Source organism: Hyperolius riggenbachi, chromosome 5 (assembly GCF_040937935.1).
Source record: "Hyperolius riggenbachi isolate aHypRig1 chromosome 5, aHypRig1.pri, whole genome shotgun sequence".
Classification (NCBI taxonomy): Eukaryota; Metazoa; Chordata; class Amphibia; order Anura; family Hyperoliidae; genus Hyperolius; species Hyperolius riggenbachi.
Genome location: NC_090650.1, coordinates 46196531 through 46212976, shown reverse-complemented (window position 1 = coordinate 46212976; position 16446 = coordinate 46196531). Strand labels below are relative to the sequence as shown.

The 16446-nt window shown below is 45.5% G+C and overlaps 2 protein-coding genes across 4 annotated transcripts in view; both read left to right on the top strand.

Annotated features, from left to right (window-relative positions):
- Positions 1–16446, top strand: part of LOC137518168 (LIM zinc-binding domain-containing Nebulette) — a 252739-nt gene that overhangs the window by 212494 nt on the left and 23799 nt on the right. The window lies entirely within an intron of this gene.
- LOC137518182 (nebulette-like) overlaps positions 1–16446 on the top strand; it is a 75064-nt gene that overhangs the window by 53432 nt on the left and 5186 nt on the right. Inside the window, exons 9-17 of the mRNA XM_068235644.1 lie at positions 1992–2096; positions 2822–2929; positions 4193–4303; positions 5155–5265; positions 6042–6152; positions 10077–10187; positions 10681–10791; positions 13039–13149; positions 15437–15541. Of these exons, the coding sequence (XP_068091745.1) occupies positions 1992–2096; positions 2822–2929; positions 4193–4303; positions 5155–5265; positions 6042–6152; positions 10077–10187; positions 10681–10791; positions 13039–13149; positions 15437–15541 (984 nt within the window). The remainder of the gene's footprint in view (positions 1–1991; positions 2097–2821; positions 2930–4192; positions 4304–5154; positions 5266–6041; positions 6153–10076; positions 10188–10680; positions 10792–13038; positions 13150–15436; positions 15542–16446) is intronic.

Sequence of the window (16446 nt, the reverse complement as noted above, 5' to 3'; positions counted from 1 at the left end):
GTCCTGTACCACCCATAGAGAGAAGGGGAGGGAGGGGAGGAGAGGGAGGGGGAATATCGCTGCGGAGGGGGGCTTTGAGGAGCCCCCCCCTGCTACACACATATTGCCTGCGGCGATCAGACCCCCCCAGCAGGACATCCCCTAGTGGGGAAAAAGGGGGGGGGGGGGGAAGTCTGATCGCCCTGCCTGGAGGCTGATCTGTGCTGGGGGCTGGAGAGCCTACGCAGCACAGATCTTACATTATACAGCCGGTCCTTAAGTGGTTAAACATAAAAATAAAATCATGGATAGTTAAAAAAAAGGGGTCGTTTTTAGGAATAGGAGGATAGATTTAATTGTTTATCTCATCAGTTTATGTACACCTCGGGTTGACTTTAAAAATCAGGATGATCGATAATTGCTTGCATAGGAGAGTCTGGGAACTTTCCCTTCTCAAATGCTTGTGGTATGTAAGGAGCTTGGGTAAAACGTCTAACAATTTATAAATGAATTCAGCAGTCGTGCTTTCCGTATCCCCCTCACATCAGGTTTCCTGTAAGGGTAGCTGCTGGATTACCAGTATGCATAGGAGGTAATGAATACATTCAAAAGGAAATTAAAAGCTTTTGTATATTTTTTTTGAACAGTAATAAATTATTCTTTTGTGTATGACCACTGGGGGGCACTATGATCCATATTTTCTTGAGAAATTTGCATAGCTTGAATATGTTATTATTAATTGACTGCTTGTAAAGCGTGCGAGTTATGGGGATTTATGTAAAAAATGACAAGTTAATTAGATGCGTGGGGGTTTTGAAATAAAACGTAATAGATGTCAAATAATGAATGCTATGAACATTGAGTCCCTTTTTACTGTGTGAGTCAACAGTATAAAAAAATGTCACAAAATAGTAATTTGCAGATTCTTGGAATAAACAAGTTTGCAAAGCATACAGGCAGTCCCTGGGTTAAGATCGAGACAGAGCCACACGTGTCCTCTCTGTGCAACCTTTAGTGCCTCCTGTGCCTCTTCTGTTCCCTCTGTGCCTCCTGTGCTCCCTTTGTGCCTCCTGTGCCCCTTCTGTCCCCTCTGTGCCTCCTGTGCTCCCTCTGTCCCCTCTGTGCCCCTTCTGCTGTCCCCTCTGTGCCTCCTGTGCTCCCTCTATCCCCTCTGTGCCTCCTGTGCCCCTTCTGTCCCCTCTGTACCTCCTGTGCTCCCTCTGTCCCCTCTGTGCCTCCTGTGCTCCCTCTATCCCCTCTGTGCCTCCTGTGCCCCTTCTGTCCCCTCTGTACCTCCTGTGCTCCCTCTGTCCCCTCTGTGCCTCCTGTGCTCCCTTTGTGCCTCCTGTGCTCCCTCTGTGCCTCCTGTGCCCTTCTGTCCCCTCTGTGCCTCCTGTGCTCCCTTTGTGCCTCCTGTGCCCCTTATGTCCCCTCTGTGCCTCCTGTGCTCCCTCTGTGCCTCCTGTCAGGTCCGGATTTGCACTCTTTAACACCCAAGGCCACTGTCAGCAGTCACCCTCCTTCTGTATAGATAGCAAGATGGCAACCCCCCCCCTGGTGTAGATAGCCAGATGACCCTTCCCCTCCTCCAGGGTAGATGCCTGATGACCCCCCTCCCCTTCCCTCCAGTATAGCTATCCTGATGACCCCCCTCCCCTTCCCTCCAGTATAGCTATCCTGATGACTCCTCCCCCCCCCTCTACTATAAAAAGCCAGATGACTCTGCCTCCCCTTCCGTATAGATAGCCTGATGATCCTCCTCCAGTATAGGTAGTCAGGTGACCCTTCCCTTCCCCCTAATATAGCATGCTGCCCACCCGCCCTTGACCCTGTGGCGCCCTAAGCCATGGCCTATGTGGCCTTGGCTTAAATCCGACCCTGCATCCTGTGCCCCCACTGTGCCTCCTGCGTCCCCTCTATGCTTCCTTTATCATGAATTGAATAAAGGTCATACAGTTTGAATGTCAGTCAGCCTTTAAAATTGATTGTGTAACATTTGTTCTCCCTTACAGAGAGACTACAAGAGACAATTTGAAGAAAACAAGGGGCATTTCCATTTTGCTTTAGATACGGCTGAGCAGATTCACCACAAAGAGAATGCCGTACTCCAGAGTCAGGTAATAATAATAGCATCATCTGTAATGTGGTTCACTGAAAAGGTGTTCAGTTTTAAGTTATAATGTTGGGCAAGAACACCTGGCAGTGGCAGCCCGCGGACAGCAGGGCCAGGGGAGACGTGCACTTATAGAGTCTGCAGTAGTAGCAAAACCTCTCATCTTGCCACAGGTTTTATTAAAGAGGAACTGTAACCAAGGTTTGACCTTCAATCCATCAGTAACGGATACCCCCTTTCCCACGAGAAATCTTTATCTTTTCTTGAATAGATCATCTGGAAGGGGGGGGGGGGGGGAGGTCTGCATAGCTGATATTGTGGTAAAACTCCTCCCACAGTGTGATGTCATGGCCATGGTCCTGACAGTTTGCTGTCTGTGAACCTCATTGCATTGTGGGAAATAACAGTTTTGCTTGACTGCCAAGCAAGCAGTATCTCCCTCTGTGCATAGAACTCTCAGTAACAAACATTCCGTACAGATCACCTGGCAGAACTAAAGAGGTCACCACCTGTGATAAATTTCACAATGTAAATCAGGGAGAGGAAATATTTTACAATGGGCAAACACTGACTAAATACTTTATTATAAATAAATATTGTAAAAAAATAAGCAATTTTATTCATTATGTTATTTTCACTACAGTTCCTCTTTATTAGTGACTTTTCTGCTGTTGCTGCTGCATATTTTTGTTGGGGTTTTATCTATTTTTTCTTGTTTCTTTCACCTAGGTAAAATATAAAGAGAAGTATGAGAAATCTAAGGGTAAATCCATGCTGGAGTTTGTGGACACTCCGTCTTACTACGTCTCTAAAGAAGCTCAGAAAATGCAGAGCGAGGTTGGTGTGTGTGAAATACAATTGTTGAACTCTAGCAATGTATCCAATGTATGCAGCTTGACTTATATTTCAGCCATTGAATCAGTGCCTTTTGAAAGTTGGAGATTTTAAGTAGATGTGGTAATAAAGTATCAGTCTTTGCTTGGCGAAGTTGGGGCAAATAGTGGGGGTGTGGCAAACGGTGTGGTTGGTGACTAAAGACTTGTATGGCATCTCAGCTGTCTAATGCAGTCCTACAATAGCATGGTTCAGCTTTAAGGTAGCCCCCAAAGTGTAAAGGCGTGTAATTATTGATCGGGTGCAGTAAAACAGAAAAAACATTGAGGCTAAGTTCACAGTGGGACGTTAAAGTCGCACGTTAAAACAGAATTTAACGCAGAATAACTCACTGCAATGAAAAATCAATGCCCCATTCACAGTGCACACGTTACGTTAGTGGCTGCACGTTAAGTAAAAGTACTGCATGCAGTGCGTTATACACGTTATTAGCTGCGTTGGACTGTTTGCACATGCTCAGTAATGACTTGGATGCATACTTTTCATTGCCTGTATTTTTTACTGTATCTGCTGTATGCGACAGTAACGCTGCGTTGCCACTTTTTGGGCGCGTTGCGTTGTAAGCTTGCGGTGCGACTTTAACGTGCCATCAAAACGCAACGTCCCACTGTGAATCTAGCCTAAATACACCTTTATTTCCAAATAAAATATTGCCACCATACATTGTACTAAGGACATCATTAAAATGTTCTAATAACCAGGACAAATGGGCAAATACAATGTGTGGGTTTTATGTACAGTTGCACATTGTTATTTTAAAACTGTAATGGCTGGAAACTGAAAAATAATAAATGTTTAAAATCTTTTTTTTTTTCATATTCCTGCTAAAATTCATATAAAATAAATGTTAGCCTAACTGCTAGCGGAAAAAAAACAATGTATAGATTATTTGGATGTGATAAAGTTATTGGCGAATGAATGGGAGGAGTGCTGAAATGTGAAAATTGCTCAGGTCCATAAGGGGAAAACCCCCTTAGTGGTGAGGTGGGTAATTTACTCTTCTGCACATGGTTCTGTCAGACTGATCGATTTTCGTCAGATTGCATGATTGAGATCCAGTTTACATAAATGTAATTGATAGGTTTTGAATGATTTTGGATAGTTAATCGATGGCATGTCTGGGAGTGATGGGACTTTGTACTCTCTCCATAATTGAAAGATATTTCCCTATTAATTTGCTTATTTGCATTTTGTTTCAACTTACAGAAATTATATCGGAAAGATTATGAGGAAGTCATGAAGGGGAAAGCGTCCGTAGATCTGGACCTGACACCGGCCTTCCTGCACGCCAAACATGCCACAAGCTTGCTCAGTGAGGTATGATGGGTGGGGCATAACCTAGAAGCACCTCCCCCGCCACACAGACTAACCTGACTCAAGTTACAAAGTACAGTTCTGTTTTACCTGCCTCATATTTACTTAAATAAGCAGATAGATTACATAAAACAAAAATAAATAGCTTTTTGTCTCCATTAAAGTCTACGAGGTGTATACAATATACTGCATAAAGAGGAGCCTGAGGCGAGAGTGATATGGAGGCTGCCATATTTATTTCCTTTTAAACAATACCAGTTTACTGGCAGTCCTGCTGATCTTTCTGGTCTTTAGGGTATAAATCACTCAACGGAAACAAGCATGCCTCCATTTCCCTGTCACCTCGCGTTCACTTTAAAGTTAGCGTTTAGAGTCAATATTGGCCTTAGAGTTACTGCAGATCAAGAATGACACGTTTGTGGTTGTTATCGACAAAAAGCCTCTCTGAACTCTTTCAGGGCTAGAAACCAGAGTACAGTTTTATTACAGCATCCACTCAGGGCCGGTTCTCTCATGAAGCAAGGTGAAACAAGGATTTCAGGTGCAGTATTTTTGTACTGTGTGTACCTTCCTGAGGAGGAATGGAGTGGCGGAGGGTGAGCAGTTTGTTTGTCACACACTCACAGCCAGCCAGTGTGCCATTGTGTTGAGCTGCAGCATATCATGTGAGAACATTAAATGAAGCAGGGTAATTGTCAGGTGCTATGTGATCATTCTAAATCAGGGGTGGGGGGCATCCTAACAAGTTTGCCTCAGGCAGTAAAAAATTTAGATCCGGCCCTGCATCCACTGGATGGATTTTGTACTGTATATTTGTAGTGATTCCCTAATGTCTTCATTCTTATTATTTGCAGAAAGAATACAGGAAAGACCTGGAAGAAGGAGTCCGAGGAAAGGGGCTGACTGTCCTGGAAGACACTCCGGATTTAATACGAGTGAAGAATGCAGCTCTGATACTAAGTGAGGTAATCTACAGCTAGTACTACATATGAAATGTCTGGGTCTTATTTTATTATCAGCACTAAGAGGGCGGCATGTATCGTGTTTCCACGGGTCTACGTTCCTGGGTTTTAAGACAGGTCCACTTTTAACGGGGGATGTTTTAGTCTCAGTATGAGTACAAGTCTCTATGCACATACATCTGTATACAAGGTGCCCTTCCTCGATTTTCCCTGCAGATTAGATCATTATGTTCCAGATCGTCTTAGCTGAGCACATTGTTCCCTTTCATTCCCCTCCTGCTGGAATGCACTGCATGGGGTGACGCACCATTGTCCCTACTCCTACCTCCATTGCAACAGAACGCATCGTGAGGCAGTACCCTCACAACACATCTGTACAGCACTCGGCCCTGAACTGTCACTCGAAGGGATCAAGTACCAATCACTGCAGATGGTAACCTCTGTGCGGGTGTATGCTCCTTAAAACTCCTGCTGATAGATAACGCTAAAGGCACCCTGTAGCGAGACAAAAGTAAATCCGTGAAGCACATCATTATAGTGCTCTGACTGTACTAACAGTCACAGCTCTGACTGTACTAACAGTCACTGCCATGTGTTAGTATAGTGCAGTATTCTTCATCATCAGCACAATTGCACGGAGCCTGACCTGGATGTGGGCGTGCCTAACACTGCCTAGGGGCTGCTGTGCCTCCCAGAAAACTCAATGAGAAGAATATTTATAGGGACTACAAAACTGTTTCTTTTCTGGAATAAATGTTTGCCTGCTTTCTTCTTTTAAGAAAGAGTATCGAAAGGATCTAGAAAACGACATTAAAGGCAAAGGCATGGAGCTGAATCCTGACATTCCCGACATGGTCCGAGCCAAGCGTGCGTCTGAAATCCTCAGTCAGGTAACTGATAAAATCAAGTCTTGTATAGACATTGTTAAAGCTCAGCTGCACTTTTCCCGTTATCTCCTTCTTTCACTCTTCCTGTCAAACAGAAAGATTGACCCCCAATAGCCCTATACCCCTCATACACCTCTACGGGGTCTTCAGTTTCAGATGTGACATAACTCCACGCCAAGTGGACCATGCTGCTTCTCCCCACACCAGGGGCGTTGCTAGCCCCAAAGATTAGTGGCACATGCCCTGGATCTATGCTGGGGTGCCCTAGATGTCCCACAGGCAGAGTCAGCTGTGGTGCCTCAATGGCTGATATGCTGGGAGCTGTGGTGCATCAATGGGGGTATGCTGGGTGCTGTGGTGCCTCTGTATGGGCATACTGGGTGCTGTGGTGCCATGCTGGGCACTGGGATGTGCACTGGGAACTGTGGTTCATCTATCAGGGCATGCTGGGAGTTGTGATGCCTCAGTGGGAGGCCCATGGGCACATGGGAAGGGGTCCAGTAGAAGGTCAGGGAATGCTATGGGGGAACTGGCGGCAGGTCAGCCTGCCCAGCAGAAAGCCAGAGCAGTGAGCACAGAAGCCAGGTAACTCTGCCTAGTTATGTTTAAGTGACTCTGCCTATATGTGAGATACTGCATTTTTTTTCATTAATGGAGAGGGGGCTTTATCAAACATTTTTCTGGGCAATCCTACTTAGACCGCAGTTAAGTTAGGTACATTTGGTTCTACCCATGACCATGCCCACATTCTGGTGCCTGGCCACACCCATTTTCTGCCTGGAGTGCTGAAAAGTGCCCCAGATCTCTTAGGATCCTAGCAACGCCCCTGCCCCACACCAGCTATGCTTTTAACTGTCTGGACGATGCCTCTGTTCTGTAGGCCACACCTCATTTAATAGCTCAACACTGGAAAAAGTTTAAATGCCAGCTCAGCGCACTCCTCCCAAAACACCCCATGCCAAGTCCCACAATGTCATGCTCTATCCACAGCACCCATAGCTAGCTATTCTCCTTCTTCATTTATAAGACAAAAGTGTAGGGGAGGAAAATAGCTGTAACCTTTATTTTTATTCAGCGTTTTGCATCCACTTGCAGCAATTTTACCATCCGTTCCCCGTCTGGCTGTCTGCTTCGATCACGTCCTGCATTGATTACGTCTGCCCGTACACGTCACCTCTTACCTGTCCCATCGGTCCGTCTGTATTCAGCCTAGAGGTAGGCAGGAGCAAGAGGCTTTCCATAGGCGGCATTAGGCCAATTCTCCCTAGCAACAGAGAGAATTTTCACTGGTCCACCATTAACCAATGAGAATTCTCCCTGTTGCGGAGCACTCCCATTGGTCTTTTGTAGCCCAATGGAGATCCCCATGCTACTGCCGGCCACCAGGCTGTGTACAAAAGACCAAGCGGCAGCGAGCGGTGGTGGGACATCGGTGGTGGGTACGATCGAAATAGGTGAACCGGATATAGCAACTAGCCTACTGAGAATGGACACAGTCTGTTCTCATAGGCTTTCAATGCATACATATTCCCGTCCGCTCCAGGAAAATGTGCAAAGTTCAGACTGTCTTCCGCTTAGTGCATTGTGGCAAGCGAAAACGTTTTTGTTTTTTTTTAACAAGTGGAAGCCGATCCTTTTTTTTAACATTAGGATCCGCTTGTTGCGCTAAGCGGAGCTTTAAAAAGTCCTGTTTTTTTAAGCAAGTGTGAACCGGCCCCAAAACTAGGAAACCTGTAACGAGAAAGATATGGTCGCTGCCATATTTATTTCCTTTTAAGCAATACCAGTTGCCTGACTATCCTGCTGATCCTCTGCCTCTAATACTTTTTGCCACAGACCCTGAACAAGCATGCAGCAGATCAGGTGTTTCTGACGTTATTGTCAGATCTGACAAGATGAGCTGCATGTTTGTTTCTGGTTTTATTCAGAAATTACTGCAGCCAAATAGATCAGCAGGGCTGCCAGGCAACTGGTATTGTTTAAAAGAAAATAAATATGGCAGCCTCCATATTCTTCTCACTTCAGTTGTTCTTGAAAGAAGGTGATATTGAGTTTATCACAGTGGATCTCACCAGCAGGTCCTCAGCGGTGTAACTTTCGCCTCCTTTCCCGAGAAATTAGAAATCGGTCAATAACAAACCCACGAGTTATCCGGATACCCTCATGTATGCCGCCTGCTCGCTCGCATGATACGGGCCTCTTCTTGGAAAATGAAATAGATTAGTGTTTGTAGGAGGTTGGATAGATCATTGTAATAATTGTTCTAATTATTTCCTCTCCATACTACTCAGATAAAGGCCGCGTGTAATTACTGTAATCACACTAATGGCTACAAATGAGGTTTTTCTCATATGAGGAAATTACTCTGTTCTCGGCTTGGATACATCACAGAGAACAACAGTGTTCTGTATCTGATGCTCGGGCCGGGCTCTGTGCTGTGACAGGGGCGTCACAGAGTGTACCCGACCTCACAGCCATAGCAGCATAAACATGTCACAATGTACAGTACAGAAACCATGGAGTTACATAATAAAATACTGATGTGATCCCCAACAGGGAAGCAGTGCAGCCCACTACCCCATATTCCATGCAGGACTGGATATCAGGGGGACATGCCACACGCCCGATAGGGTAGTTGTAGCACATTGACAAGGTTTTCCAGCAGCAGAGGTAGACACTCCAAAATGCGTGCGTCTCCCCCCTTCCCCAGGAAAAAAAGATGTATGTGTGAGATAGATTGATCCTCCCTCCCCCATAAAGCGTTCCCTGGTGGCCCTCCCTCTCTCCCCTATGGAGCTCCCTGGTGTCTAGAGACCTCCCCTTCTTCTCCTTTAGATTTTCCTTGTGTCTGTGACAGTAACCCCGCTCACTCTGGTGTCTAGTGGCACGGGGAGGGGGCCTGACTCTTACACCCCCCCCCCCCCCCACAGGCCCCCATCTGTCACTGTGCTCCCCCTTTCTTTGCCTGCTGCGTAACGGCACATATAGACAGACAGGAATAACAGCTCACCTCCTCTGGGATCCAACCACTAGAGGTCCAGGTCCCTTCTGTCTTCCCTACAGCGCCGCTGAAGGGACCTGGACCTTCATACAGCACTAGGAAAAAGAGGCCCTAATGTTCTCTGTATAGCTGCCTCATAAGGTATAAGCAACCTCATTTACTTGAAGTTTATAAAGTTACAGAGTTGCATAGTTATTTTGGTTGAAAAAAGATATATGTCCATCGATTTCAACCAGTACAAAGTACAACTCCAGCCTGCTCCCTCACATATCCCTGTTGATCCAGAGGAAGGCGAAAAAACCCTTACAAGGCATGGTCCAATTAGCCCCAAAAGGGAAAAATTCCTTCCCGACTCCAGATGGCAATCAGATAAAATCCCTGGATCAACATCATTGGGCATTACCTAGTAATTGTAGCCATGGATGTCTTTCAACGCAAGGAAAGCATCTAAGCCCCCTTTAAATGCAGGTATAGAGTTTGCCATAACGACTTCCTGTGGCAATGCATTCCACATCTTAATCACTCTTACTGTAAAGAACCCTTTCCTAATAAATGGCTAAAAAATAAAAATAATAAAAAGCAAGACCTTTATTTTATTAATAAAGCTTGACAGTTCAAAACCAGCTGTGGGAGCTCTTTATGAATATCACCTGGTCCTTTTAATTAATGTTTTCCTGATTGAAAATAAATGTAAAACCTCTAAAAACAAAATAATAATAAAGAACTACACACCATATACTTTAGTACATTTTTATAAAGGTGTCCCCAGGCAGTGAGACAGAACTGTCCTTTTTGCTCAGGTGCTCCACCTCCTGGCTGCAGGTGCTACAAATAAATCATGCATTTAAAAATACACAAAGATTAGTTTAAGATATGCTGTATTGAAAGCAACATTGAACATTATGTACATATCCTTTTTTTATTAGAAAGAATACAAGAAAGACTTGGAGACGGAAATAAAGGGGAAGGGGATGCTGGTAGACGCTGATATACCGCAGATACAGCATGCCAAGAAGATGTCAGAATATGTCAGCCAGGTCAGTACTAAGTGCATTAACCCATCAGCACCTTCAATAGAGTTACTGTATCTCGTTTGAGATAAATGCGCTGCTTTCAAGTTGTTGTGCTATAAATTCTTGGTATGCTCTGATGTCTCTCTCCTATTAGAAAATATAGAAACTGAAAGCAGAAGTCCTCTGTTATTGTCTCACACTGTCCCCTAGTTATAAGTGGCCATACATACACATTACAGCCGTACTAATTAGAAGCATGGAAATGTAACAAATGAGAAATTAAAAAAAGTGATAAAATAAATTGGCCTGGAGCACTTACAAGCTTCTAAATAAATTGGCTGCTAAAGGGTTAAAGAAGAACTCCACTGAGTGTGGAGAGCTTCTCCACCGTGTAATGATAGCATTTGATTGGGGATAGAAATAACCAGTGATCATGGGCTTTATTAAATTATTACCATAAATTACTTTTTGCATGGTCATGGTCCAATATTGAAATTATTTTTTCCCTTTTTATTAGAAAGAATACAAGAAAGACTTGGAGACGGAAATAAAGGGAAAGGGGATGCTGGTGGATGCCGACATACCGGAGATACAGCACGCCAAGAGGATGTCAGAATTCATGAGCCAGGTTGGTACCGGAGGGCTTAAATAGGACTACGTGTTGTAGCTGCACCGCATGAGGTGGATGCCTAGTGGTGCCGCTAGTAAGAAATATTGGTAACTAGATTACCAATGTTTTGATTTGCATTTACCCAGACATACTTCACTTGATTTGGAACTACAAATAGGGAAGCCTTGTGTTAACCTCCTTAGCGGTAACCCTGAGCTGAGCTCGGGGTAAGCCGCCGCGGAGGATATCTCAGCCCCTGGTGGGGCGATTCCTGTGCTGTAAATTGCTGTACGCGCAGCCAGCACTTTGCTAGCTGCGCGTCCAGCTCGATCGCCGCCGCTCTGCGGCGATCGTCCGCACGCAGCGGCGGAAGAGGCCCCCCCGCCAGAGCCCTGCGCAGCCATGGAACAATCAGTCCTGGGCAGCGCAAAGGGCTGGATCGGATGGGTCTGACGTCAGGACGTCGGCTGACTTCCATGACGTCATTCTGATCGTAGCCATGGCGACAGGAGAAGCCAAACAGGAGATCGCGTTCTATATGCGATCTCCTGTTTACTTTTGCTGCCGGCGGTGATCGGACTAGAGGGACACATGCGCCCTCTAGTGGTGTTTTATGTAGCTACCACTCAGGTAGCTACATGAAACAAACAAAAAATTTCAAAAAAAGTGCAATGCAGCCTCCTTGGCAGAAAAATTGAACCGCCAAGGAGGTTAAGAGACGGACATATTACCTGTGGATTACAAATAGTATTGCGCAATACTTAAGGCTGCACCCCGAAGACAAAGACCACATAGGAACATTCATACTTGTTCAGTAAACTTTACTGCTGGGTAAGAACCGTTGTCTGTGTCTGTGTGGCATCGTGCACCCTCTGTATCTATGAGCCCACCCCTCGGGTCATCTTTCATTTGGCGCTGTGAGCAGGGTACATTGATCGCCATGCAGAACCCCGCCGGTCACGAGGCGGCTCCTGCCATAGGCCTCATTGCCCCTCCTGCCGTGGGAGTAGCTCCAACCATGTGTTTGCCCGCAGGAGCAATATTGAACCGGCTAGTATGGTTTGACAGCCAGAATATGCTGCTAGAAGACTGGCCCACTTACCTTAAAAGCACCCTCAGGTTGTACAATTTGACTCCTGATCTGCAATCCGATGTGGTGCTGAATGCCCTGGATGCCAGACGCACTGTAATGCTACGTCCAGAAACTGTAATGCTACGTCCAGAGGAGGAGAGGAAGACTATGGAGGCCATACTCTCAATTCTTGAGCATATCTACGGAGAAACAGCCGACTTGAACCCTCCCATCCTAGTGCCGAACACTAACCCTCCCCCCACCTAAGGAGTGCTGTAATAGCAGCGCAGGGGATTTGGGCGCAGCCGGTGCCACCATAGACCGTAATAGGAATTATGGCTATAGTGGTGCACTGTGAGTAACTTTGGCCCTGTCAGAAGATGGAGCTGAAGTTCCATTTAAAACACTATAATTAGCTGGAAGCCGAATTACATCATTCCCCACTATCCACGTGGACCTGGAGGGGGAATATCTATTAACGCCACCGGGACTTGTGCAGCAGCAGGGTAAGCCATACCAGCTGTGTCCTGCGCCCAAGTCTCCCGGCGGCGATTTCATATGTATGTCCACCTAATGCATAACATTAATCTTCCCTTTCAAGTGTCTAAAATTAATCTCCCCCTTCTAATTCCTGACACCAGCGCCGAAATGACTGCTAGTTGTAGCCGATCGTCTACAATCAGCTATAACCATTATTTCCCATATAAAAGCTGATCAGCTACTCACCGCTTCGGGGCCAGATTACCAATGATTGACCTGATCCATTGAATAGTGTACATCGGTTCGGCTAGTGTACTAATGGCCACTGCCCTTCGCTACTGCTCCTGGGATTATCTTTGGTTATTTTGCCCTGATAAAGAGGCCTTTAGAGATCTGTGTACTTTAAGGAAATGTCGGCCAAATAATGCCCCCCCCCCCGCTCTACTTACCCGGGGCATCCTCCAGCCCCTTGCAGCCGACACATCCCCGCCGGTGCAGAGACCAACCTCGAGGTCATCCTCTACTGCGCCTGCGCGAGTGCCCCTGTCAAGTCCACGGAGTTTACTGCACAAGTGCAGTAGTTCAATTAGTTACATTTCCTCTTTAACTCATGTACATTATGAATTGCTATGGGGAATAATAACTGATTAATCATTTCTATTATATTTTAGTACTAGCCTTTACATGTTGACATGCTTTGCTTTCCTTTTCAGAAAGGATATAAGAAGGATCTAGAGACTGAGATCATAGGAAAGGGAATGCAGGTGGGCCCTGATATCCCAGAAGTGCTGAGAGCTAAAAGAGCCTCGGAAATTGCAAGTCAGGTAAGTCATAAATTGTCCTGTGAGATTGTTTTATGTGTCTAGAAATTTTATTTCACTATCTCCTCTCCTGCTACTTTCCACTAACAGATTACTTTTCTCCTCTTTTGGCCATGCTGGGAAAAGTAGCTGTACTCCAGGAATTACATGGTTCAGCCAATCAGAGAGCATTGTGGACATGTGACATCTTTTAACACATAAGTGCCCATGCCAGGGATTGTTTTTAACCAAATACAGTGGCGTAGCAATAGGGGTTGCAGAGGTAGCGACCGCATCAGGGCCCTTGGGTCAGAGGGGCCCCGAGAGGCCCTCCCTCAAGCACAGTATTAGCTCTCTATTGGCCCTGTGCTGGTAATAATCATTTCTATAGATACTTTGAATAGTGGAAATCATTAACAAAGTGTTTCCCATCCCCTTATTGCACCTCTGACACTGTAGAAATCCTTGGCAGGTTTTGGTGCGGCGTATCAATTGTTATGTATAAAGTGCTTGGGGGGTCCCATGTAAAATTTGCACCGGTGTCCATAGCTCCTTAGTTACGCCACAGACCAAATACATTTCAGGCCGTCGCCTGGCGTGCCTTTGGTTCTTCGGAGCGCTGCAGCTGAGGTTACTGACGGTGATCAGCATGATCACTATCAGCTGTACTAGCTCCTTGTCCCCATACTCCCCGCCACCTTCACATTGCGATAAAAAAAACCAAAAAAACAACAGCTGAATAATTCAGAGAGCTTCCAGTAAACCCGGTAGTTCTCAAATGCTAGATTTTCCGGAAAAGATGGGAGGGCGGCAGTGCAACCATACATATGATCTATACAAAAATAGGGCAAAAGATTTGGTATATAGCGCAATTCAATCAATAACTTTATTATATAGAAACATTGGTAGGCTACAACCAAAGGACCTTACCAAGTATTAAAATTAATGTAGAAAGACCACAAGGTTAAAATCAGAAATACGGCCTACCATAGCTGGTAATGACATGACATGACAACAATGACATAAATGCTGCTGCCGTGCTAAAACATACAGTGGCCACTGCACAGGCACCCGACCATCCTGTACATTCACACCACCACATGTGCGCATAAACCGACATCCAAAGCAAGACCACTACTGGTGGCTGCTTTCAGGGACAACAGAAGATGGCTCTCTGTTCCGATCCTCCCCTACCCCTGCCCTGTGCACACGTTGCTGTTACTCAAGTCATCTCTGACACTGACTCTCTTTCATGATGCCAAATACTTCAGGATATGAAGACTGCCTATATGGGGGGGGGGGGGAGGGGGGGTGACACAGGATTTCTTGCCTGGGGTGACAAGAAGGACACCCTGGGCACTGCTTTGTCTTAGATATTGCTCACCATTGGTTACATCACCATGGATGATGCACAGGAAGGAAATCTCCTGCTGGACCATGAGAGCTGAGCTTTGTTTTTAATTATTCCTGATCACATTTTTGCAATTTTAAATAATACATGTTGCATGTCTATCCTGTTGACCCTCTGCAGATTATGGTAAACCTGGCCCTCCTCTGGGAGAGCCAGATTTACCATAAGGCACTGTAGGCACGTGCCTACAGGCGCCTGATGATGGAAAAGCGACTCACTCCCCTCCCCCAGTGCCTCCCTCCTTCCCTCTGCAGAGTCCTGATGAGAGTGTAAATGAGAGATTACTCACCCAGTTCTCTGCATTCCACTGACCAGATAAACCTTCGGTCAGGGGAATCTTAAGGTACTTAATACTGAGGTTCCTCTATCTACCTATTACTTGGGGCACCTCTAGCTACTTAATACTGAGGGTACTTCTGGCTACCTAATACTAAGGGGCACCTGTAGCTACCTATGATGGGCAAGGGAAGTAAGGGAGAAGTGACAGCTGGGACAGCCAGCACACTTGAGGTGCGGTTCGGAAGGGCTTGTAGGTTCATGGAGGGCAAAATCCAAAGTGCCAGGACATCTGTGCATTTAGGCTCCTGTGAGGTAAATCCGGGCCTGTATCCTGGACAAGCATGCAGGGCAGGTGGTTCTGCCCAAAATCTGACAATATTAGCCCCATGCTTATTTCAGGATTCAAACACTACTGCCCAGAAAGATCAGCAGGCTGCCGGCAACTGGAATTGTTGTAACAGGAAATAAATATGGCAGCCTCCATATCCCTCTCACTTCAGGTTCTCTTTAATACCAAAACCAATCTTGTTTCTGTGACTGAAGATATTCTCAAAATAGTTCTTCTGATTTTTTTTGTAAAGGGCATTCGATATTAAATTTTATCATATTGCTTATTTGCAGAAACGGTACAAGGATGAAGCAGAGAAAATGATGTCCACATACTCTGTGGTGGCCGATACCCCTGAGATAGAAAGAGTGAGGAATGCTCAGAAATCCATCAGCTCAGTGAGTGCCACAGCTGAGGCCATTATGTGCATTACAGATTCTTGAGTTTCTCATGTGTAGGAGACCTCATTGAGAATCATGTGATCAGTTTGATCAGGTGCAGGGTAGTAACGGGAGGTGGGGTGGGGGGTCTCTAATAGCCCAGAGGTATGTGAATGTCACAACTAATTACCTTCCCTTTCTCTGACACTCTAGATCAGGTGTTTTTGTGGCTAGACATGATGGGTGTGATGATTCGGATGGCCACACTTAGATGGGCCACCATGCTTTGAGGGTCAACAAGTGGAGGCTAGGGAAGGGTTTTGAGCATTTTGCCCTATCAAAGTTTTTCTGAGGGCACTAAAATGTGTAGTTACGCCACTGATCAGGTGATAGATTTAAAATGCTGTGATTTGCTGTGATCACTGAGGCAGGGAACACACTTGACTGTTTTCATGCACGTTTTCTGCACAGAAAAATTGAGAACTCATGCTAATCAATGCGTTAGTTCACACTTAATATGTGCTTCGCGCGCAGAAAAAAACCTGATATTCTGCATGATGACTGAGTTTTCTCTATTAATTACATCAGCTGCTGTGCAAAAACACGCGCGGTTTCCTGCATGGAAACACACTTGGTGTGCCGAAAAAGTACGCAGAAAAACGCGCACAAAAAACTGAAATACAAGCGTGTTCCCTGCCTCGGCCTTTGTAGGAAAATGAATGGACATGATCGTGACCAGCAAGACAGAGCATTAATAATCTGCCACATGATCAGACTGATCACGTGATTTTCCAAACGTTCTGCTACAGTTTCCTCACACTTCTATTTCCATGAGAGCATGAAACATAATATTTTTACAGTGCTATAGTGCAGGTCTTAATCAGAATAAATCAGAGGTGATGTTCTGTAATTTTTTTTAAATA